Source organism: Phocoena sinus, chromosome 19 (assembly GCF_008692025.1).
Source record: "Phocoena sinus isolate mPhoSin1 chromosome 19, mPhoSin1.pri, whole genome shotgun sequence".
Classification (NCBI taxonomy): domain Eukaryota; kingdom Metazoa; phylum Chordata; class Mammalia; order Artiodactyla; family Phocoenidae; genus Phocoena; species Phocoena sinus.
The window spans coordinates 11345944-11370058 of record NC_045781.1 but is presented as its reverse complement, the minus strand read 5'-3'; the positions used below and the strand labels follow the sequence as shown (position 1 = coordinate 11370058).

Here is a 24115-nt window from a genome sequence, read left to right as displayed (position 1 = left end):
GCCCCCACCCCACCCTGGGGTCCCCGCCTCCTTTCTTTGTCTCTCTCCACCTCTCTTTGTCCCTCTATCCTTCTGACTGATGTCAAGTCCCCCCGCCTTTTGTTTCCCTCTGTGTATCTAACCCCCGTCCTGCACACTCCACTCAGATCCTCCAGCCACAGCCCTGCGGCCAGGCCCCACCAACCTTGCCTGAGGAAGCCTCAATGGGCGGAGGCCGGGTGCTCCCACTCAGACTGGCAAGCAGGGGCCCGCGGGGGGAGTCACCATCATACACGAACAGGTAGTCATACGTGCATTCCGTGTCCAGGAAAAGGAAGTCCAACAGGATCCGGTACTGGGAGCTCGGGGCTGAGCAGTGAGAACAGGTGGGCCAGGCTCAGATGCGGACCCTCTCCCCATGCCTCCACGCAGCGCCCCCCACAAACACCAAGGCCTACTCCTCGTAACACTGGGATGGGGGCCCAAAGCTGAGTCAGACCTGGGCCTTGCCTTCAAGGGGCTCCCAGGCTCCCAGCCCAGGGAGGTCAGAGCTGTGACAGCAAGAGGGACAGAAGCTCAAAGAAGAAATTACAGTATCATCCCTGGAAAGGACCCCTGAGATCAGGCCAAACACCGCCTACTATTCAGATGGGGAAACTGAAGTGCAGAGAGAAGAACCCCATCCCAGTGGTCACACAGAACTTCCCATTTATTCTTGAGCCTCAGACATGCCCAAGCCTGAGGGTCAGTCCAGGCGTGAGCAGAGAGGCATACTCCCAGATGGAAAAGGGCCTCTGTGAGGGTCCTCTGTTCCAGGTTCAACAGAGCTCTAGGGGAAGAGGTCCCTTTCTTCCCCCTGGCCAAAGACTGAAACTTGGAGCACAACAGCTCCTCTCTGCCCCCACCCAGGGTCTCTTCTCTCTGTTTATTGTATTGAATAGTAGCTAAGGGCACAGACTCTGGAGCCAGACCGCCTGGGCTCCAATCTTGGCTCTGCCACTTACTAGCCACTAGCTGTGTGACCTTGGGCAAGTCAGCTAACCTCTCTGGATCTGTTTCTTCATCCGTAAAATAGGGATATAATCACTATGGTCGATTCATACTTCTTGGCCACTAATCCCATCAGGAGATGATGGCTGACTCCCAGCCCCTTGTATCTGCAAGAGCCTCAGAGACTAGCTTGGCCAATACAAACCAGAAGTGATGCTCTGGGACTTCCGAGGCTAGATCAGAGGAAGCCTGCAATTTTTACCTGGGCCTCGTAGAATACTCCTTCTCAGAACCCAGCTGTCATGCTATGAAAAGTCACATGGAGGGGCCATGCGTAGGCGTCCCAGCTGAGCTTCCAGCTGACAGCCGGCATCAACGCTCCCTGGGAGGGAGCCTTCTTGGACGCCCGGCCCAGGTGAGTGTTCAGATGACTGCAGTCCCCACTGGTCTGACTGCGACCGCATGGGAGGCCATAATGGATAACGCACCTAAAGTGCTTATGGTAGGGCCTAGCACTGTCGCTCTTCCTGCTCTCTGCCAGGTCCTGGTTGCAGAAGGTTCTCTCATCCCACATCTCCCACTAGGGGCTCAGGGAAGGCTTGTGGGCTAGGGAGACTAGGAGACCTGGGTTCCAGCTCTGCTCCTGACCCTAGGCCAGCCCCTTTACCCATGCTCCTCAGTACCCCCATCTGCCTACTGGAGATGCTCGTCCACTATTCACGAGCTGTGGGATCTTGCGCCAGTTCCATGGGCTCTCTGGGCCTCAGTTTCCTTGATGTAAAATGGGGATAATTCTCCTCAGCCATCAAGGCTGGTATGAAGATCCCAGATGGTGACTCTAACATGCCAGCCCAGGCCTTGTCCTCCCTCAGCAGGACCACTGATCCAGCCTCCTTCGTGGCCTGTGCTGACATGGGTCCCTGAGGGATCTCCCCAGCTCGACATCTGGCCCTTACCCTCCCTTGCTCAAAAGCCCTCCATGGCTCCCTACCATCTCCAGGAGAAAGTCCAGCTCCCTAACCTGGTGTTTGGAGTCTCAACTAGTCTCACATCACCCCACGGCTTACAGCTCTATCAGGAGCTGGGCCTGTGCAGAAGTTCCTCTCTCTGTCTAGAGCACATTCTCCCTTCCTGCCAGCAAACTTCCCCACCTTCGCCAAGAAGCCTTCCCTGATGCCCCCGGGCTGGGTTAGGTGCCCCTCTAGGTTCTCACTTTCCAATACGACCTTCATTCCTCTGGGCCAGGACCACCTGTGTCCAGGTGTGTCTCCCCTGCAGCCTAGGAGGCCCACAGGACAGGGCCTGGGCCTACTCATCTTGGGGATCCCTCCCCGACATTGCCCAGCACGGGGCCTGGTATTGAGCAAGGGCTCAGGAAATACTGGATGAAGGAAGGAAGAGATGCACAAGACAGAATACTGAAGTTGGCAGCTCTCCCTCAGGCTCTGGCCAGAGCCCGCAAGAACATCACACATAGACCCCGAGCTGTGGTCTGGAGAACGCAGAACAATTCAGCCAGGCCAGGCAACCAGACCTCCCCGACTCTTACCAGCCTCAACCAAACTATAAAGCTCTGTTCCTAGAATCACAGCAAGCACATCTTTGCCAAGTGCCCACCAGGGGCCGGCTCACCATCTGCCTTCCCCAAGTTCCACCTTAAGTTCAAGTCCTCCTGTTTCTGCCCAACATGGGCCTAACCCCCAAGCCATCCTGGACAGAGACCTGATCCTAAATGCCCCTGCTTTTCAAAGACAGATGCCTCTTATTCACGAGGATGTTATGAGGACTGGGCATGATGAAGTGTGAACATGGTACAAAAGTAAGTGGGTCAGTTGCTTATTTTTTAATAGATGGGGGGAGCATGTTGGCTCTTAGAGGTGATGGACATTGGGAAGGATGGGAGCCCAAGGGGCATCCAGTAGTCTCCTGGACTCCTTCTTTCCCCAACATCCAGCCAATCGGTCCCCCAAGTCTCACTGGTGAAACTTCACAAATCTCTCAGTGTTCTCCGTGCCTCTCCACCCGCTTAGCTCCTGCCCCAGTTCAGAACTCATCCTCTCCCACAAGACTAGCACACCAAGTCTCCAGTCTACCCCCCACCCAGCCTGAGAGCGACGCCCCACTCCTGCTCAAAATCCCCCTTTGGCTCCCCATCAATCCCAAGAGAAAAGTCAAGCTGCTCAGCATGACATTCAAGGCCCTTCTTCCCCTCCTTCTGGTGCCCTCTTCTCCTCCCAGCCAACAAGTTTAGCCAGACCAGACAAGCCTAGACATGGCTCGGAGACCCACCAGCCCCTCTTTTGTCTTCCTAGAGGCTGTTCCCTTTTCTCACCCGGTAAACTCCTATGCATGTTTCAGAACACTGCTCTGGTGGCTCCTCCTCTGTGACCCCCAGCAGAGTCTTCTCACTCCCCTAGGCCCGGCAACCCAACCCTGCACCTCCTTCCGTCTCAGCCCTGAGCACACCGGGGGCTGAATGTCTGTGTCCATCCCCAACCAGGCTGGAGCTCTTAAAGGCCAGAGAATGATTTATACCCTTAACACATACACACACTTCCCATCCTCTTCTCACCCCCTAGACAGGAATGGCCCCCAAGATGGGGACAAACACACTTATCCCCAAAAAACATGCTTCATCCATACCCCACACAACAGCCATAGAGATCTTCTAAAACGTAAACTAAATCATGTCTTTCCCCTGCTCAAAACCTTCCATAGATGCCCAGTGTCCCCAGACAAAGACTAATCTCCAAAGGCTGCAAAAGGAGGCCCTGCACGATTCAGACCCTGTCACATCTCTGGCCTTTGCCGAGGACCTCCTCTGGGGGACTCCCACCTCTCCCTGGAGGCCAGCTCCTCATCCACTGCCAAGGGAGCCTTCCTGGACTTCTCCAGCCACTGCCTTGGATTTCTCTTCCACCTCCCTATTGCCCTCAGGACACAGCTCAAAAATCACAAGGTCAGGGCTTCCCTGGTGACTCAGTGGTTGAGAGTCCGCCTGCCAATGCTGGGAACACGGGTTCGTGCCCCGGTCCGGGAAGATCCCACGTGCCGCGGAGCGGCTGGGCCCGTGAGCCATGGCCGCTGAGCCTGCGCGTCCGGAGCCTGTGCTCCGCAACGGGAGGCCACAACAGTGAGAGGCCCACGTACCGCAAAAAAAAAAAAAAAAAAAATCACAAGGTCCTATACCACCTGCTTCCTCCCAGCCCTCCAGCCTCTGGCTCACTGTTTGTCTTCTTGGATTCTGTGTCCTAGCATATGGATTTCTAGTTCCTCAAAATCATCATATCCTCCTGTTTCCAGGCCTTTGCACAGGCTATTCTCCTTACCTGGAATGCCCTTTTGCTCTCTCCTGCACATGCCTCTGGTCTCAGGTATAGCCCAGGCTAAGTCAGATGTCATCTCTGGGATTCCCACTCCCTGGGGGTGGGTTTGTTTCCCCCACTAGACTGGGATCCCAGGAGGGTAGAGATGGGGCCTTTGCACAGGCTGTTCCCGCTTCCTGGAATGACTTTCTCCTCCTCCTGGCTGATTCCTATTGGTCCTTTAGGTCTCAGCTCAGACATCTCCTCCAGGAAGCCTTCTCTGCTCTCTCCCACCCAACAGGTCAGGCACCTCCTCTGGGCTCCCCAGGCCCGTGGGGTTCCTCTGTCACAGCCCCTACCACTCTGGACTGGACTGTCTGTTAACATGTTTGCCTCCCCCACTGGATTCCAAGCCCCAAGTCATCGGGGATTGCTGGGGCTGTGGAGGTCTCTGCTATGTCCCAGAGGCAAAGACAATGTCTGGCACATGAATGACTGAAAAAAATGCTTTTATTGAAGTACTTTAAAAAGGACAACACTAATAATCCTACGACCATTTACTGGGCATTTATTACGTGCCAGGCACAGTAAATACCTGTTCTCATTTAAGTCCAACCGCCCTATGAGGGGAATACTATCACTATCCATACTTGCAGGGAGGGAAAGCCGAACCTCAGAGGAAGGAAGCCACCTGCCCCAATTCACAAAGCCAGTAAGAAGTGGAACCCAAATTTGAAGCCAGGTGGTTGGGCTCTGAGCCTGAGTTTCTAACAGTTACTCAGAACACCCCTCACTGATGCTTCTGGCTTGTAATTGTCCATCTGCGTCCGTGTGCAACTCCCCCATCAGACTTCAAGGCCTTCCAAGGCAAGGCCTAGGCTGGCTGCATTTTAGAGCAAAGGGCCTGCACCAGAACCGGTTCTGGGAACACGGTGAGCGGATGCAAGACTGCACAAATGAATGAATTAGCGCACCAGCCAGTGTGTGACCCACACGGCCCCACTCACCCTCGATGAGCCACTCGCAATTGCCATTGACGCTGTAGTTGCCCGCACCATCTGTCACGAAGCCTGGCGCCTCCCGCAGCACTTGCCGCTGTCCCTTGCAGTCCCCTGCTCGGGCCCCAGGGGACAGTGGCCACAGCACGGCAAAAGATAGAGCCAGCGCCGCAGCCAGAGCCCGGCCCAGGGCCATCGCTGCCTCCAGCACTGACCCTTACAGAGGGACGGGTCCTAAAGACCCGGAGAAGCCCCTCCGCCCGGTTTGAAGACCTGCAAATGCGACCTCTATAGATGGGACATGGCCTTGTAGACCAGGGTGGTCCAGGAGTCGCTGTCCCCGCGAAGGGAACCGCCGCTGTTGATGGGCTCTGGAAACCGAGGGGTGGGCCCTTATAGACCCATGGAAAAACCTGTAAATGGGGTCGTTACGTACGGGGCAGACCCCTAGGGGCCACGGGAGTCCCTTATAGGCATGGGCCCCCATACGCTGGCTGACCCCATAAACGAGCCGCTGCAGGCCGAAATGGACCTTATAGACCACTGGGTCCCCAGTGGGCGAAGGGCTCTACAGCTCGGCGGGGGCCTACATAGAGTGCGGGCCGGGCCTGGCCCGGAAAGTCCTCCGGGAGAGACGCCCCTCCAGCCAGGGGCGGGGCGCGAGCGGGTGCCCAGAGCAGAGTCAGTCTTCAGGGGCTCAGGCCTGGACACCACAGACGAACTCCCTTGCTCACCCACCCGCGCCTCCCTTCCGAGCCGGATGAGCCAGAGCAGAAAGATGAAGGGACGCTCGGGCCAGAGCGGCCCCGGGAAGACCCGCTTGGAGGGCGAGAGGGTGGGGGCCGAGTGGCCGCGATGGGAGGCACTACGGAAAGGAGGCGAGAGTCGCGGAGACGCAGGTCAGAGCGGCCCTGGGAGGACTGCGAAGCACCCAATCCCACCCCTCCACAGAGGGAGACTTCCGGAAACTTCCCCGCCCATTTGTTCCTAAACGCATGCGCAGCAGTGACCTCCTTGGCTAGTGACGTGAGAACCACACATGCGCAGTGCTAAAATCTTAACCCGAACTCCCGGCGCAGGTGGCTGAGCGAACCGTCGGCCACTGGAGGGCGCCTCTACCTCTAACTGGGGAAGAGAAGGTAAAAATAAAGAAGCCGTACAATAAGAGGACTCTGCTAGATGATGATTCATATTTTCAGGGCTCCCAGATTCTGGGTCAACAAAAGGTCAGGTTTTGCAGGCCCCTCCCAAGATACCATTTCACAGTTGGGCGCACTGTGGTCCCGAGCCTGGAACGGTTCTTGCTCAGCCCCGTCTCTGAGCGCTGTCAAGGTGTAGAAGAGCCCATCTTATTAAAGATAAAAACTCAACGAATCCTCTTTATTTTGGCAAGAAGGGGAAAAAAGTCTTTCTGCCAAGGACCTGAGGGAGGGCCTTCGAGATGGAGATAGGGTGAACAGAGTACGGGTGCTAGGTCACAGAGATCCCAAGGGAAGGTAGGAGTCGAGACTAGCTTCACAACATCCGTCCCGGGAGCGGTGGCTCGGGGTCGCAGAGTCCTGGAGAGTCACAGGCAGGGTCCCGGCGATCGTCACTGGTTTTCCGGGGTCCGGCGGGGTCAGAGGTCTCGGAGGGGGCCAGGGGGCCGGAGGTCACGGAACAGCGGGAGCCCAGAATCCGGTGCCGCTCGGGGCAGGGGCTGAGGGAGGGGACGGGGAGAGCGGCTCCCGCGGGACCGTTTGGCACAAGAGTCGGGGGAAGGGTCGGGAGCGGGACACTACGCACCCCTACCTGGGCGCGCGGGGTGGGGAGGTTTGGGAAGGCCGGGGTTGGCAGAGCCCTGGGGCCGGGATAGAGCGGGGATCCGGAGCCCGGCCGGGGCCCGGCGCGCGGCCCATGGGGCAGGCGCGGGCAGGGGTGCTCAGACCGGGGGTGCGGTGCCCCCGGCCGTGTGCATGCTGAAGTATTCGGTGAAGCCGGTGTGCGGCGCCGCTGTCTGGGGCACGAGCGGCTGGTAGGGTGGCGTCGGGCCATCCCAGCTCGGGTCGGCCGCCTTGGGGAACCGAGAGGAAGGGGGCGGGGAGGCCGCGCCCCGCTCGGCCATGGTCACCACGCGGCCCCTCGGGGCCACCGCCGCCGCCACCGCTGTCTCCTCCACCTGCTTCCCGGCCTGGGAGGGGGGTCAGGGTCAGAGGCCGTCCAGGACCCACGGGGGGCAGATGCGGCCCCGAAGGCCCGTCCCTCTTCCCCCGATGATCCCCCCTCCCGAGGTGTGGGCGCAGGTGTCAGTCAGGGGCGCCTGGACAGTGGGGCCAGGTACTCAAGGGGCGGCGTCGGGGTGCGCCGGGCGAACTCCGGCGGCGGCCGGGGAGGCGGGGGAGAACCGCGGAAGGCCGCCGGCGGCGGGGGCACCGCGCGGGGTGTCCGAGGGGGCGTACGCAACAGCGCCAGGACCCAGTCCGGCAAGGTGGGCGCGGGCGCCGGGGGATGGTCGCGGCGCGGCGTTGGGGCGCTGGGGGTGCGAAAAGCAGGGGGTGGGCTCAGGCGCCTGGACGTGGAGGGCGGTGGAGGGGCCGGGAGCGGGGTCAAGTACTCCAGGGGCGGCGCCAGCAGCTCCTCCGGCGCCGGGGCCGCGGGGCTTACGCAGGAGGTGGGCGGGGGGATGGAGAAGAGCTCCGTGAAGTTGGGCACCGAGTCGCTGATGAACGTCACGTTCCCGTAGACGTGTTCCGGGAAGGTCTTGTCTGCGGATTGGCTTCCTCCGGGGCCTGGGGCTCCGGCCGAGGCGATCTGCGACGTGCGCACGTGGTACGGGAAGTTCTTGTTGGCCGCCGAAGGGCGTGTCATGATCTGGGGCGAAGGGCAGGCGCAGGTTGGAGAAGGACTGTCCAGGCCTCAGGCTGCCTCCATAAACATGAGGCCCTGAGGATTCCCCTTCACTTGACATCCCCGCTTCCCTGAAACCCTTCAACTGGATTAGGCGCCTCCTCTGAGCTCTCGCAGTACCCTGGCCTCTCACCTTTCCCGTCCATCACAACTCTTGCTACTCGGCCGATGCTTCCTCCATCAGAGCCCTGGTCAGCCAGTTGTCACTGGATGGTTAAGCTTCAGCACCCTACTCTGTCTAGTGTGATAGCTACTAGTCATATGTGGCTACTTAAGTTCAAATTAATCAAAATTAAACTGAAACTTCCATTTCTCAGTCACACTAGCCACATTTAAGCGCGCAACAGCCGCATGTGGTTAGCAGCTATCGTGTGGGACAGCACAGATTGTAGAATATTTTCATAAACACAGGAAGTTCAACTGGACAGCAACTGACAGACTCCAGAATGTTAGCTCCAGGAGGGCAGGTACTTGACTGTTCTCTTCCCTGCTGAATCCCCAATACCTTTAGAACAGTGCCTGACACACACAAGCTCTCAAGAAATATTGGTTGAATGCAGAGATGTCTCCTGAATTAGCTGGCAGGCCATGAGGGCAGGGACCGGGTGTGACCCTAGCACTGCAACACGGGAGCCCAGCACAGTCCCTCTAAGGTAGTTGCTGAATAAGTGAACAAGGAGCTGAAACCGAAGAACAGTAGAGTGCCAGAGGTGGAGCTGTGCTGAGCTAACACGCGCATTTTTAGGAAGGAAACTGGTTGAAGGTTAAGTATAACAGAAAGGGCACCCCACCTCCCAGCCCCACAGCTCACTGAGTGTGGGATCTGGGACACATTGACTAAACTCCCAGGGCCTCACTGCAGAAAAGGGGTTACAGTGCCTACTTGGAAAGATGAAGAGAGGGTGGAAATGAAAACCACTGGTGCAGAGCCTGGCACATGGTGGGTTCTCAGCATTTCTCCTCTCTCTGTCTCTTTGTGACTTCCTGGAACAGAGCCTCCAGAGGGACTGTCCCGGGAAAGTGAGTCTGTACCTAAGGTTCTAGGGTAGAACATGCGGGACCTGGCCCCCTCCGTCAGTGGCCCAGTATATTCCCTGCAAAGAATACATGGTGGACCCCTTGCGTCAGGAGGCGGGGTCTTCAGCAATGCCTATTTCCCTGTGTGATTCCTTCTTATGCCAGATCTTGTGGTCTGCTGGAGAAGGATTGGGTTCAAAGTCCCCCTGCCCCCCACCACCAAAGGCCATGGAGCCTGGCAGGTCACCTCCCTTCTCTGGGCTTTAGCTTCCCCTCTCTGTATAGTGGGTTCAGTGACAGTTATCCATCCTGTCTGGGGTTGCTCTGCCATTTAAACAAGAGGACGAAATAAATGCACGTGAGTGTTCCCAACATGAAACAGAGGCTGGTTTGAGACAGGTGTCCGTTGAATGGTGGATGGATGGATGGATGGATGGATAGATGGATAGAAGAACTGTCAGCCAGAAGGCCAGATAGGATGTAAACCAAGGCAAAGAAGAGGTTTGGTGCTCAAACCCTCTGCTGCCGTTCAGATTTAGGCCCCCTGAAGCCCCAGCCTGACCCAGCCCAGTTGCTTCTTCCTGTGATAGAGCAGCAGAGATGGAAGAATGGGGGGCGGGGAGAGACCAAGGGGCTTAGGGAAGGCAGTGGGGATACAGAAGGGAAGAGTGAGAGTCTAGGGACACAGGATCAGGATGGAAATGGGGAGGGGGGCAAAGAAAGAGGGTGGGGTTGGGGAAGAGGCCAGGACACAGAAGTGGGAGAGAGGAATAGAAGAGGGTGGACTCTGGGGGATACAGTGGAATAGCCTGCCAGAACCCAGCAGGCTCTCAGTAAGTGTCTATTGAATGACTAAAGGGATGAAGTGAAGGAAATGGATCAAGAGCTCAGAACAGAAGGTTCAGGCAGCTCAGGCGTGGAGAGCCTCATGCATCCTCCACCCATTGGTTTCCCATCCCCAACTGGATGCCCAGCCTCACCAGGAACACGCCGTGGGCATACAAATGGATCCCCAGCTGGATGCCATTGACAATCTTCTCCCGGGCCCACTTGGGGATCCCAAAGTTGGCGATCAGGGCCATGACCGGAACTGCAAAGAACCTGAAGGGGAGGTATTGGGTCTGTAGAGTCACTGGCCCTGCCTTCCACCCCACCCCATGGCCCCAAATACCCTGCTATGCACACACATAGGTCCCGAGTGGGTCCCAAACTGGAGGGAAGCCAGTGTGACCTTCAGAAGCCAGAGGTTAAAAGGAGACAGGAATCCCACTGGCATGGGAAATTTGGGAGGGGGGGCAAGGAGTAGGTTGAATTTAACTCAGTTCTATCCCACCCCAATCCTGGCACCTGATAGGAAATCTATAGATGTTTGATGAATGAATTAACATATGATGAAAACAATTAAAGACTTACTGCATGCCAGACCTGTTTCTAAGCATTTCACATACATACGCTCATCTAACTCTCACAGTGACTCTATAAGGCAGGTACAACCTCCAGCCCCATTAAACAGGTGAGGAAACCGAGGCAGAGAGAATTTAATTGACTTGTATAAGGTCACACAGTTTACAAGCTTTAGAACTGGGTCTAAACCCAGGCAATCTGGCTTAGAATCCATCTACTTTACTGCTGTGTTATGTTGAATAAAAAATATCACAACTAGCTTTTATTGGACATTTACTATGTGCCGGACTCGAAGCCCTCATCTGTTGCCCTATGCATACTCAAGATAACCCTTTGCAGGAGATACCCCTGACAACCTTTCTTTATGCGCAAGTAACCTGAGGCACTCTTTTTTTCACTATGGGAAAGTAATTATTTCCAGGTTACAAAGTGAGTAAGTGGCAGACTCTGGTGACAGCTGCCTAACTTGAAAGCCCGTCTGCCTCCAAGAGGAGGGTTTGAGTTGGGAAGAGCCATTTCTGAGAAGCCAGGGAAGGCAGGGACAGGTTGGGGCCCCAGCACGTCTCACCAGAGGGTGTAGGCAGCAAAGAAGGGCACATAAAAGGGCTGCTTCTCTGGGAAGTGGCGCAAGGAGATGAGCACGGCATAGCAGAACCACACGTAAGCTGCCACCTGTAGCCCGATGAGCCCGTAGCCCGCTGGCGACTCATACGTGTACAGTACCTGGCCCGGGTCAAAGAACTGGACCCAAGGGAGAAGGCTGGTCATAGCCCTGGCCTCCAACCCTCCACACAGGGACCCCAGACCCCACCCTCAGGTACCCAAGGGGCAGAGGTACTTGGTCAGGACAGAGGCAGCAGGAGAATGAGTGATAGAGATGAAAGCATATAGAAGTAGAGAGAGAGGGCAAAAAGATAGAGAATATATCTGCTACCATGGGCCCGACACATGGGGCTAAACAGCACCATGTGTAAGCTTTTCCATTTGCATCAACTTGACGAAATAGGTCTTATTTTCACCCCACTTCACAGAAGGGGAAACTGAAGCTAAGCAGGAAGACTTTCAGCCAAAGTCAAGGTGATATAAAGCCTTAGAGAAGTCCCCTGGGGTAGGTAAGATCCTCCTAATTTTACAGAATAGGAAACAGGCCCAGAGAGGGGGGCCATCAGCCAAGGTTAGCCAGCTGGGAAGTGGGAGAACCAGAGCGGAATCCAGGTCTGTGTGACTCCCGAACTTAATCACGACACTGAGCATTAAATGTGACAGACAGTGAGAGACAGAGGGAGGAGGAAGAGAGCTACTCTGAGATGGTGAAGAGGGGAGGAATGCACTTAGACAGATGGGAAGGCGGAAAACCACAGAGTGGGAGAGAGAGAGCCAGGAAGAGCGCGATGTGGGGAAGGGCTAGCAGACAGGTGGAAGAGGCCACCAAAAGCTTTGAAGGGCGAGGAGGATGGGGCAGAGCCTGAGCAGTGGCAGGCAGGACTCACCTTGGCCTCATAGATGAGCAGCACCACGTGGGTGAGGGTGTACAGGGTCATGTAGACAGACAACTTCACCGAGCCCGAGTGGCTGATGCGGCCCCTGGCGGCAGGCCGTGAGGGGGGACAGCAGGGGTGGGGGCCGTCAAGAGAGGAGGGGGCAGCCACCCCCCCAGCCCAATCTCTGCCCTGCTCCCTAGCCCAGCCACCACCCGCCCGACAGTGGTCCCTCCCGCCCCAGCCTGGGCACCGTGTCACCGTGAATCCCTTCCCCAGAAGGATGAGCATCAGCAGGAAGATGAGGAAGCTGGAGGAGAAGAGCAGCTTGGCTGGTAGGAGGGAGGAGAGGGCAGCTCAGACACAGGGCTCAAATTGCAGAGGAGCCCCGGCACCCTCCCGGGTCCACTTCATTCTCACCCAAGATCTTCAGACTCTCATTGCTAATGCCATCAGTGGCATATTGGCCCCAGTAGATGCAGAAGAACAGGAGGCTCAGGACTGAGGGGAGGATGGGCAGAGAGAGGAAAGGACAGAAAGCAGCTTTAGGGCATCACTGTTCCCTAACACTATGATCCAGATGACCAAAACCCTTTCTTCACCCCCATCAGGATTCTAGACCCTTTATTCTCACTGACCTCCTAGGAAACTCTGGAGTCCAGGCCCCAGACCCCTCCTCCCTCTGACCCAGGAGTCCAGGCCCCCAGCCCCTCCTCTCCCAGGGCCCAGGAGTCCAGGTCCCCAGCCCCTCCTTGCTTAGGCCCAGGTATGTGAGCCCTAAGGCCCTCCTCCCACAGAACTCAAATTGCAATACTCTAAAGCTCACCCTCCACTCCTGCTGCAGCCATGAACATCTTATAAGTCGTGTGGAGCAACTGACGACCTTTCAGCAAATCTGGAAGGAGGGTAGGGGAAGGCTGTACACAGCAGGAAGGGAGAGCAGCTCATCTCCTCCAACCTGGTTTCCCCTCCCCCATCTCTCCCCCACACCCCATGTGCTGGACTCACATCCAAAGTAACAGGAGAGGAAGAAGATGAGGATGAAGACGAGAAGGAAAGTCACATCTGTCTCCAGGATCCCTGCCAATTTGGTGGAAGGAGGAAACCATGCAGTCAGGATGGGTGTCCCTCAACAGGCTCCCAGCTCTGGGCTCCCACAAAAGATCCTGGATCCCCATATGCTCACCAAACTCATCAGCAGAGAAATGCCGTGTCCAGAAAGACTTGCCATTGGTGAGGACCATCTCATACTCCAGCTGCAGCCCATCTCCCTGTGGGGAGTGTGGAGGCCTAAGGGGGGCCCTGGGCAGGGAGGGGGTCGGCAGGAAGGCAAGGAGGAGAAGGCAGGCCCCGGTCGCCGGCCCAGCCCCTTACCCCACACTTGCTGAGTGCAATGTACCACCACCTTTCACGCACTGAGCGGAAGCTGCGGCCGCTAGAGCAGCTCAGGTAGCGTATTCCCTCCTCTGACACCACCTGGGGAGGAGCAAGAAGGCTGAAGCCTGCCTGTGCCTCCCCCTGGCCCTTGACCTCCAGCACCTGCCCATTCCCCCAGACTGGGCCCATACCTGACAGCCTGACCAGGCATACTGGGTGGTGAGGTTGATGACCTGGTTGTTCTCTGGCCTGATCACTGACTCCTTGGCCAGGCAGTCCTAGGGGAGGCAGGGCCATGGTCACTCCTTGGCTAGCTTCGACCTTACCCCTCTTCCCCTACACCCTCCTCACAGACTTCACCTTGTCCCCTGCCTTGTACACGGCTGGCCACTGGGATGGGTCGTCGAAATAGAGGAGGATGTTCTGACAGCACTTGGCCTGCAGACCCAAAGATTTGGGGGGTTGGGGGAGCATAGGGAGCTGGGGTAACCCTTGCCTTGGGAAGCCAAGGGAGCATCCAGCCTTAGCATGGTGAGTGCTTGGGGAAGGCTCACCTCAGGGTATCGGAAACGGAAGTCCAGTCGGCCGTAATCCGAGAGGAAGCAAAATCTCGTCAGGAACACCCAGTCCTGGAAAAGGGGCCCACTCAGACCCTCTTCTGAGTCCCTTGAGAACTCTCGACTCCACAGACACCCCCCCAAATTTTCTTCCCTACCCTGGAATACCTGGTTTCCCAAGAAGCATAAGGGGACCAAGTCACCTCCAAAATTCTTCTGTGATCCTTTCACCTTGGTTCCAGGATTCCTCCTTCAGATGCCCCCACCCCCAAGTTTCTTCGCCTCCTTTCAAACACTTCTCCCATTTGCCAGGTGCCTGAGAAAGACCCTGGAGGGCCAGATCCCCATCCTGGACACCTTGCATCAGGGATACCGTCCCACTGGCTTTCCTCTAATTATCCACACACGCCCTCACGGTGGTCTCAGAGACCATCAGGTGCTGGGGAGTATTCCAAACGGCCCTCTCCTGGTCCTGAACAGGAGTGTGAACTCAGGCTCAATGCGCAGTGAAAAGTGCTGTCCCTTCAGCACCACCTCGGCGTCCCCCACCCCCACCCCAAACTCCGACTCTCCCAACCCGGCCCCCCTCCTCGCCCAACTCTGACCTCAATGTCCCTCCTACAATCTCCGAGTCTCCTCTCGACCCAATGGCCCCCCCTCAGCCTCAACCCAGACCCAGTCCCGCACTGTGCCTGCCCACCTCCCACCCCACCCCCCGCGCAGCACTGAGAGACCGCCCGGGAGAGGCGGCAGGGGGCGGGGCGGCACCTGCCCCCTCCCTTCCCTCTCGTCCCTCGGGGGCCCGGCGGGTGGCAGGGGAGGGCCCGGCGCGCTCACCTCCTTGGAGCTGAGGTTGCCCCTCACATACTTGGCCCGGGCGCGGGGGGGCAGTGGCAGCAGCAGGAGTAGCAGCGGCGGCAGCAGCAGGCGGCGCAGAGCGGGCGCGCGCGGGGGCTCCATTCCACCCGCTCCGGCCCCAGCTCGGGCTCCGCTCCGGCTCCCACTCCGGCCCGGCGACGGCGGCGAGAGCGCGCGGGCCGGCTGGCGCGCGCCCCCGATTAAAGGGGCCGCCGGGAGCCGCGTTCCCTGCCCCCTCCTCCAGGATGACCCGGCCTGGACCCTTCCCAATCCCCGTGGGAGGGGACGCCCCTTTCCCGTCCTCTCCACGCCTCCGCAGCCTCAGTCCTCCCCTCTGGGAATCTCCCTGGTACCTCAAGCTCCCCGTGTCCTAAAGTGAACTCACATTCCCCCAAGCCAAGTATCCTCCTCCAGACTGCCATCTCAGGATGGCCCACAACCCCCAGGCCCCAGCTCTGTCCTGACCTCCCCCCAGTTTAGTCCCCAAACTGCTCTTTGACTGCCCATCCCCGCCCCCATAACAGCCATCACCATCTGTGACCATCACAAATTCCACGCACTCTGTGAAGTGCCTACAGAGACACAGAGGCACAGAGTAGGCAAACCACTTGTTCTGGGTCACACAGCTCCGAGGTGGCAGAGAGCCTTCAGCCACAACCACTACACCCTGCTGCCTGACCCTGCCCTGTCACTGCTTACCAGGGTCTGAAACCAGCTGCTGTGAGGCAGAAGAGGTGGTATTGTGAGAAACCCACAAGCAAACTCTGAAATCAATTTCTTGGGCTCAAATCCCAGCATTGCCACTTCCTTCCCATAAAACCTCAGCCAAGTCACAGTTGTGTGACCTCCCAGTCCAGTCCCCTACACCCTGGTACTGACTTTATGGTTTCCCTGTGGGCAATGGGGAGCCCTGGAAAACCTTTACAGAGTACAGTCCAAGCCCCTCAGCTTCGTTTTCCTGATCAGATTCCAACACGTTTCCAGCTTCATCCCTCCCCATCCACTGCAGAAAATCTGCTGCTCCTCAAAATATCATTTTAAAAAACTTTCTAAGTCAGGAGGCCAAGCAGGAAACGTAAATGTGTGAAATGCTTTCAAAGGAGAGTGTGGACCCCACAAAAAAGGAGCCTCTGCTACTTGGCTTCAGCCAGTTGTTAACAGGAGGGATAGTAGGTCTGCTGCCAGGTTTCTTTCCTTCCTCCTTCCCTCCCTCTCCCTGCCTCTCTCCCTCCCTCCCTCCTTCCCTCCTTCCTTCCTTCTCTCCTTCCTTTCTCCTTCGTTTCTTTCTCTCTTTCCTTTCTTTCTTTTTTTATTTTGAGAGAGAAGCTAGAATTTATTTTTATTCAAATCAAGCACACTGGTTTGTAACAGTACATAACTGATTCTAAAATGTTAAATATACTGTAGCCCAAAGAAAAAAGTCTGTCGCCATATCCAGGCCTCATGTGTCATTCCTGCCCGGATCCTGCACACACACTGCTCCTGTGCCCACCAGACCAGAAGCCTCTCATAGGCAGAGCCCAGACGTGACTCACTCTAGATCCCAGCATGGCCTAGGGATATAGGATGAATGAAAATGGTCCCACATCCCCTATTTGCCCTCCACCAGGCCTTGCACATGCTGTTCCACAGAAGAGCATTTCTAGATTGCCTGAAATACTCTTTTCCTTCTCTACTAGCAAGTTTCTACCAAACTTAAAAAATACAAGGGTCTTATGTCAACTCCCTCATCAGCAGGGCAGAGTCATGACTCCCTCCTTGGACTCCCTCAGCCCTTGCACCTCTCTCTCTCCCAGATGCAACCACTAGGGCTGAAACTGTCTGTGTTCACCACTGTACTGGGAGTCCCCTGGGGACACAGCCTCAGTCTCACTCACTCTGGAGCCCCAGCATTATCAGAGCTCAGAGTTGAACACATAGTTGGCCTCAGTGGGTGGATGTGTTAGACTGACTGAAGGCCCCTGGGCCTTAGGAAGGGGACAAGTGACAGTACCTTCCCCTCTACCCTGGACCCAGAACTCAGAGCTAGGAAAAGCTGCTCTCCTGGGCCAGCCACTCACTAAAAAACCAAGAGGATCATGAGGAAGGTACTTTATTGAAGTGATCAGAGTATGGGATTCCTTCCCCCAACCCAGCCTCAGCCTGCTCAGTACAGTCTCATGGGTGGAAAGCACCAGGCCTCTGGGCTGCTCCGGGCCCAACCCAGGAGAGGCTGGGCAGTGGGGGCAGGGGGCTGGGGCTCCAGTCCAGGGCAGAGGTTCGGGACAACAAGGGTGATGGTGGCTGAGGCAGGGGGTTGTGGTGGGCCAATCCCCCAGGGCCGGGGAGGGGGAGGTGTGTCTACCAGCCAGATGCTTTTCAGCAGATCAAAGGCTGTTGGGGGGCCGCAGGCCGCCCCAGATGGCGAAGGCAACGAGGACAATGCGGGTGGCCAGGGACCTTTAGGTGGGTGCCAGGTTCACCGGGTACACAGTAGGAGTGCCGGAGGTGTGAGGCACGGCGAAGGTGAGCTCCTTTGTCCCCTCTCGCCTCCTCTGCCTCCCCTCCCCTGGGGCCTCCTCAGGCTGTTGATCCAGGAGGATGTCATCCTTTGTCTCTCAGGGCCCTTAGGCTTGGTCCCTGGCACAGAGGAAAGAAGCATGGGGCACAGCTGAGATAGAGCAGACAAAAGAAAAGGAAACTCAGGGGGCAGGAGGGGAGCTCACCTGGCAAGTGTGGCTGGCAGCCCCGGAGCACCAGAGTAAGGTCAGGGCAGACAGCCATGGCAGGCCTGTAAGGTGCCCACGATGGCATCCCTGGCCTCTTGTACTAGGTTCCTCCTGGGGAAGGCCTGTGGCAGAATCAGCTGGCATTGCAGCTCCCCCAGCAGCTGCCCCAAGCCAGGGAGCTGGGGGGACTGGGTGGGCCTGGGCCCGAGGCTCCAGGCACTTGGTTTTCCTTGCCCCTTGACGGTGGGGCTGGTTCTTGGGGCCCTGCCTGGGCTTGGGGAGGACTTGGTGGGGAGTGCAGGGGTGCCTGACTCTAGGGGACCCACTGCTAAGCAGAGCCGTGCCACGTCCAGAGATTTCACCTCGTGGCTGAAGAGACCCCAGTGCTCCCGGCTCAGGCGCCCCTGGGTTATGACCACGAGCTTGGGGGCAGCAGGTGCCACAGAATTCCGGAGAACCACATGTGGATCCCGACTGGCCACGGCAGGATCCTGATGGCCAATGACCGGCGACTGCCCACCAGGGCCTCATTACGCTCCCCGCCTGGTCTTCCGACGGCGTGACCTCGACCGGGTTTCTCAGGCTGCTGGAAAGGCTTGAGGCTGGCCCCCTGGGGTCCATGGTGCCCTGGAAGATAAAAGACAGGGTGGTTGGGCTTCCCTGGTGGCGCAGTGGTTAAGAATCCGCCTGCCAATGCAGGGGACACGGGTTCGAGCCCTGGTGCGGGAAGATCCCACATGCCGTGGAGCAACTAAGCCCGTGTGCCACAAACTACTGAAGCCCGCGCACCTAGAGCCCGGTGCTCCGCAAGGAGAGAAGCCACCGCAATGAGAAGCCTGTGCACCATAACCAAGAGTAGCCCCCGCTCGCCACAACTAGAGAAAGCCCGCACGTAGCAAAGAAGACCCAACGCAGACAAAAATAAATAAATGAAATCAATTTAAAAAGAAAAAAATAAGACAGGGTGGTCATCAGCATACAGATAACTCAAAGACCTAGAAGTGAGTAGCGAGAAGAGATGGTTTGGGGTGAGCTGGGAGTACTATTTAGAGACACAAGATGAGACAAAGGGGATTGGTAGAGAGCAACTGGAAAAGGCTTGGTCAGGGTAAGGTCAGAAAAAAAGGCAGGGTCATAGGAGTAGGATGAGGTCAGGGAGTCATCTGAACGGCAAGATTTATCAGGGGATAGAGAAAGGTTAGAGAGAACAGGGATATGAAGAAATAGCTAAAAAAATGGGGGATGGGAAAGGGATCATGATATTGGCGGGATCTGGTGAACCAGAAAGGGACTTTGGACAGACGAGAAATCCAGGGGTAAAGGAGGTACTGGAGAATGTAGAAAGTGGGAGAGAGATGGTAGAGAGAGAAAGGCAGGAAAGAAAATGGAAGTTGGAGAAAAGAGAATAACTCGGGAGGGCAGAAAGGGCAACAGAGGAGCTATCAGGGACAGGGGCCTGGTCATAGAAGCGGGTAGGAAACAAGGCTGCGTGGGGCAGATGAGGTTGGGAAGGGAGTACAGTTGGTGGCGGCAGGGGAAGGGGAAGGGCCCCTCACCTTCTCCTGTCCCCCAACGAACCCGCCCCCCCCACCCGCCCACTTCCACGTGGCTGTGGGGTACAATGGCTTATTTTCGGCGGTGGACCCAAGCTCTCAACGTGCCTGATACTCTTCCGGGCCTCACACAGGGCCTCGTGCAAGCACGCATGCGCGTGCCCCTCCCACGCCTTTGGCTCCCCACCCCCACCCCAAGAGGCACAGGCCCAGGGGCACGTGCCAGCTGCCCAGAGTGCAGGTTATAGCCCCGCCCCTCCCGACCTCACATTCGGAAGCCTCTTTCATTTGCCCTTAGGCACCTCCTATCCACCAATTGGCTGTGAGGTCCACTAGGCCCGCCCCCTTCCTCAATGCTGATTGGTTTAGACATCTATCGCGGACTTTCTCTCTGGAGCTCGGAGATGTAGGCGAAGCCAAGGGGGAGAAGGGCTACGGTAGCCCTACACACAGCCAGTCTCCAAGCCGTCACAGGCTTTATCCCTAGAGAGTCAGTATAGTGTCGTCATTTAGAGCTAGGCTCTAGAGCAGACCTACACTACCTAGGTTCAAATGCCCAGGCACATTTGAGCTCTGTGACCTCGGAAAAGTATGTAACTGCTCAGAGCTTCAGTTTCCTAATCTGTAAAATGGAGTTGGTATCTTCTCCTTCTTATAACTGCTGTAAGTATGAAATAAGCCAACATACAATTTGAAAACAGTGCTTGGTGAATGGATGCCTGTAAATTTTGTTTCTCACTACACTTGTCCCCTTAGACTGTTTCTTTTTTTGGCCGCGTGGCTTGCGGGATCTCAGTTTCCTGACCAGGGATTGGACCCCGGCCCACAGCAGTGAAAGCCCAGAATCCTAACCACTAGGCCACCAAAATCAAGGTATGCCGGGGTATTCCCCATACCCTAATAAGCTATATTCTGTATTACCTGGTAATGTTGCTTGCCCAACCTTCACTATCTTTCAAAGCCGAACTCCTTAGATACTACTCCTTCTAGGAAATCCCTCACCCTGAGTCCTTCTCTTTCTTCTCCCACAGAGGTCCCCTGTGCATTCCTTAATCACAGCCTTGATCGCTCCCTCAGCTTTGTGTCTGGATCTGCCTCCCCCAACACGCTGGGACAAGGCCAGGATCTGACCCATTCCTTTAATACTCATTCAGCAAGTACGTGTGAACAGCCATAGATAGTACTTCGTATTAATACTGTGAGTCAGGCCCTGTTCCAGGCGAGTGGATTGAGGCAAAACACAAACACAATAAATAAGATTCATCTCTGTATCTCAGTATCAACCTACCTAGAAGGAATGAATAGATAGGAAGATCCCATCTGGGAGTGGAGCTACAGGAATATGAGCAGGACTTTGAGGGTGGTGTGGGACCCCCACCTGGTCCCCCAGAACAGGGAGATCTGGGAAGACTTGAGGACTGAGATTAATTTGGGGCAGGAGGTGGGGGGCAGCGACCTTAGGTGGCCTTGGCTGTGGATGTAGGTTTTGGAGCTCAGACACACCCAACTGAAGTTGTTGGTCAGCCATACGTTTAGGGAGGGGAGCAGAGGCCACAGATCTGTAAGATGAGCTGCGCGGGAGGGGCTCCAGGCTGGACTTGGGCCTTGCAGCATCTCTAATTTCCTTTATCTTTCTGCATCTTCTACTACTCTCTTTGCAGGGTAATGTCTGTAATGCAAAGACATATAGTTTAGAAATTATGCCATAAAAACTGGCATAATTTGAGCAGGGGAGGCCCATGAGCAGATAGGCTCACTAAGGTCCTGGCACTGCCTTGGCGTGAGTGTCTCCTTACAGCTGAGCCTCTAATTTTCACATTTCCATCCTCCTTTTCTCTCCCCCACGTCAGAAGAAAATGGGGAGCGTCCCTTCCTTGCCAGGTGCGTTTGAGCCACCCCCTCAAAGATCCAAGCATGGACTCGTCCACTCACTCCCCTACCACCACGTGAATGAGACACACAGACACAGACACACACCCCCACACACAGTAGGTGGCTCCTTCCCCACATTTCTCGCCCTACAGCAAATGGTTTTCTTCCCACGAGGAAGGGCGCTAGATTTTTCCCCACTCTGCTTTCACGGTAGGGTGGTTTCTCCCTCCTCCCCTCCACGGGTACTGGATGGTCTCGCCTCCCCCCACGCCCCGTGCCGCCGCCGCTGCCGGAGAGTGAGCGGCCCGGGCAGGAAAGCGCCGGACGAGCCCACTGCGCGGCCGCCGTGGGGGAAGCAAGGCCAATTCCTCTAAGTGAAGGTTTCCGCCCCGGAGAGGAGGCGGTGCCCGGATCGGCCGCGCCCTCCGCTAGAGTGCGGGCTTCGGGACAGTCCATTGTTGCCTGAGGGGTAGGGGTGGGCGTGGCGGCGCCGCCTCCTCCAGGAACACTCCCCGGCTGACCGCGCTCGCTTGTGCTGCTGGAGCCGCGGCGCCAAGATGAGCGGAGAAGAGAACCCAGCCAGCAAGCCCACGCCGGTGCAGGACGTGCAGGGCGACGGGCGCTGGATGTCCCTGGTGAGCGACCCCCGCCCGCGATACTCTGGAGTCCGGGGCTGGGGCGGGGGGGTGGGGGGGAAGGCTCTGAGAGAGTAGCTGGTTTGCGCCGCTCTCATTACGAGATTGGGAAACTGAGGGCAGTTGGCGTGGTGCGCCTAAGAAAGCGGGGCGGGGCGGGCCCAGCAGCGTGCGTGCCACTGACTCCCCCTTTACGTCCCAAAGCACCATCGGTTCGTAGCCGACAGCAAAGATAAAGGAACCCGAAGTCGTCTCATCGGGGACTCCTTAGTCCAGCTAATGCACCAGTGCGAGGTGAGGCCCGTCCCTCTCTTCCTGCCCCACCCAGGCCTGTGCCCTCACTGACAGACCTGGACCAGAGCCCAAACCAGGCGGTGTATGGGGGTACCCGAAATAGCCTCAGGTAACGCCGGGCACCCAGAATCTCAGTGTAATGTGCCACATTCTACTGAGAAGGAAGTGTGTGTCCTGGCTTTGTCGTACTGGGTCTGTGTATAGTGAGACTTAAAATGAGGCTTCGTGCAAGACTGCCTAGGATGAGGCTCTTTGTTTGTTTAAACTAGTGCCCAGCCCTAATGGATTTCCACAGAGCTATAGTTATTTCCACAAAGTGAAGGTCAACGGTAATAGGTCTCTACTAAGGGGGCTCAATTATGATATCTTTCCATTAAGCGACGTTAAACCATGGCTTTCCTCAAAGTGAGGTTCAACTGGAATGCTGCTGGTTCGATGCCTGGCTCAAGTAGAATAGGCTTCCGTGAAGGGAGTCCTGCTTCCATGGGGTTTTGTGGAAGTGAGACTATAATGGGTTTGCGTAAAGTGAGGTTTGACCATACTGGGGTTTGCTCGAGGTGAGATTTAACCAGACTGCTTCCGTAAAGCAGGGCTCTTCCATGATGACATTTGGTTAACCTTTGGATAGAGAGTGGTGGTCGATGCTGACAGTGCCCCTGTGCCCACACCACTTCTTGCCCACAGATCTGGCGGGAGCTCTTTTCCCCTCTTCATGCACTTAACTTTGGCATTGGCGGTGACAACACGCAGCACGTGCTGTGGCGTCTGGAGAACGGGGAGCTGGAACACATCCGGCCCAAGGTGAGCAGGGCTTGGGTGGGCAGCTAGAGCACCCTTAGCCTGCCCCCTCACCACTGCTTCATGCCTCTCTTTCCACAGATCGTGGTGGTCTGGGTGGGTACCAATAACCACGGGCACACCGCAGAGCAGGTGACTGGAGGCATCAAGGCCATCGTGCAACTGGTGAACCAGCGGCAGCCCCAGGCCCGGGTCGTGGTGCTGGTGAGAGAGTGGGAGGGTGGGAAAGGAAGAACGGCAGTGTTCTGGGACCCCTTCACGTGTAGCCACAGCTGCACGGTTCTTGGCAGCTTAGCACAGAGCAGTGGTTGAAGGCAGAATCTCATGTTGAAGCTTGCTACACCCATCAGAGGGGCTGTGGTTAAGGACATGTTCAGGGACCAGTTAGCCCCTTTTGCCCAAGAGACTGCTAGAGATTCTCGGGGTATTGAGAAATTCAAGACACTTAAATAGCCAAAAGTTATCAGGCATTCCCAGGGTTAATCTTGCCTCCATCACTTCTAGAAGGTCTCACTTCTAGAATAAGGTCTCAGACCATCATCTTTCCATCCCTAGTGTATTTTGCAGCTGGGGACTTACTGGTGGGGGGTGGGGGACAGTTTGGCACAGGGAACGGGATACCCAGAGGCTGGTAGGATGCCTCCTCACAACTCTTCTTGCCTTCCTCAGGGCCTGCTTCCTCGGGGCCAGCACCCCAACCCACTTCGCGAGAAAAAACCGACAGGTGAATGAGCTGGTACGGGCAGCACTGGCTGGCCACCCACGGGCGCACTTCCTGGATGCAGACCCTGGCTTTGTGCACTCAGATGGTACCATAAGTCACCATGACATGTATGATTACCTGCATCTCAGCCGGCTGGGGTACACACCTGTTTGCCGGACCCTGCACTCCCTGCTTCTGCGTCTGCTCGCCCAAGACCAGGGACAGGGTGGTGCTCCCCTGCCAGAACCCACACCCTAAGCATCTGCCTTCCTGCAACATTAAATTTTCATTCTTCAGTCTCCCATTCTCTGCTTTATGGCCAAGCCCGTCTGGGTACCTGAATCTCAACTCCCATGTCTGTGACCCTGCATCTCTGCCCAAGGCAGGCCGCACCAATCGATCAAGATACTCTGGCTCCTGTAGAGTCAGGCAGATTTGTCATCACAGTGGTGCTCCAGGCAGGCACGACCAATCAGTACAACACGAAGTGAAACTGGCTTGCTAACGTGGCCCTATAGGATCATGGTCAAGCAAGAATTCTGGGTGACCCAACAGTCAAAGCCCACTCAAAGCTGCCCTCCAATCTGCACATGCTCTTCCCCCTGACTGGAACTTCTGGTGCTCTGGTCCTAGCTTAAGTGTGACTTCCTGTGGAAGCTTCCTGACCTTCCCACCCCTAGCAGTCATCCCTCCACACAGCGTA

At 56.6% G+C, this 24115-nt stretch overlaps 4 protein-coding genes across 10 annotated transcripts in view; 1 reads left to right on the top strand and 3 right to left on the bottom strand.

Moving 5' to 3' along the window:
• The window catches only part of MEGF8 (multiple EGF like domains 8), a 41903-nt gene extending 35667 nt beyond the window's left edge, over positions 1-6236 (bottom strand). For all 3 annotated transcript variants that reach the window (XM_032613190.1, XM_032613192.1, XM_032613191.1), the window contains exons 1-2: positions 5282-6236; positions 185-348 (exon numbers count right to left, since the gene is read on the bottom strand). In XM_032613190.1, coding sequence (XP_032469081.1) covers positions 185-348; positions 5282-5468 — 351 coding nt within the window. In that variant the 5' untranslated portion in view covers positions 5469-6236. The remainder of the gene's footprint in view (positions 1-184; positions 349-5281) is intronic.
• Positions 6237-6624: 388 nt separating this feature from the next.
• On the bottom strand, positions 6625-15019 carry TMEM145 (transmembrane protein 145). Of its 5 annotated transcripts, none has more exons than XM_032613195.1 (15): positions 14829-15019; positions 13989-14063; positions 13795-13872; positions 13626-13712; positions 13432-13533; positions 13244-13328; positions 13066-13137; positions 12884-12952; positions 12478-12558; positions 12311-12389; positions 12070-12163; positions 11148-11320; positions 10156-10276; positions 7916-8122; positions 6625-7442 (listed from the first exon to the last, which is right to left on the bottom strand). In XM_032613195.1, exons 1-15 carry the CDS (start codon positions 14949-14951, stop codon positions 7194-7196), a joined length of 1695 nt encoding a protein of 564 aa, XP_032469086.1. In that variant the 5' UTR covers positions 14952-15019; the 3' UTR covers positions 6625-7193. The 5 variants fall into 5 exon arrangements, with proteins under 5 accessions (XP_032469086.1, XP_032469089.1, XP_032469087.1 ...); XM_032613198.1 differs by having other exon boundaries at positions 6639-6971; positions 14829-14983; XM_032613196.1 differs by lacking the exon at positions 11148-11320 and having other exon boundaries at positions 6639-7442; positions 14829-14983.
• Positions 15020-16995: 1976 nt separating this feature from the next.
• On the bottom strand, positions 16996-21438 carry PRR19 (proline rich 19). Its single transcript, XM_032613428.1, is given in 11 exon segments — positions 16996-17048; positions 17051-17144; positions 17146-17298; positions 17300-17415; positions 17418-17468; positions 17555-17600; positions 17602-17738; positions 17741-17816; positions 17818-18056; positions 18059-18184; positions 21252-21438. Coding segments are annotated over 11 exon segments (1278 nt in total).
• On the top strand, positions 21157-23711 carry PAFAH1B3 (platelet activating factor acetylhydrolase 1b catalytic subunit 3). Its single transcript, XM_032613473.1, is given in 6 exon segments — positions 21157-21617; positions 21822-21911; positions 22596-22712; positions 22791-22913; positions 23379-23420; positions 23422-23711. Coding segments are annotated over 6 exon segments (699 nt in total). The 5' UTR covers positions 21157-21539; the 3' UTR covers positions 23671-23711.
• The last annotated feature ends 404 nt before the right edge of the window (positions 23712-24115 follow it).

What these genes read in the sequence shown, in the direction of transcription:
- TMEM145 (XM_032613194.1), bottom strand. Translation starts at nt 14,951, where the DNA reads ATGGAGCCCCCGCGCGCGCCCGCTCTGCGCCGCCTGCTGCTGCCGCCG. An exon ending in TCCGTTTCCGATACCCTGAG is followed by an intron (nt 13,873 to 13,988) that starts GTGAGCCTTCCC and finishes TTGGGTCTGCAG; the next exon opens with GCCAAGTGCTGTCAGAACAT. An exon ending in ATGCCCACGGCGTGTTCCTG is followed by an intron (nt 8,123 to 10,155) that starts GTGAGGCTGGGC and finishes CCTTCGCCCCAG; the next exon opens with ATCATGACACGCCCTTCGGC.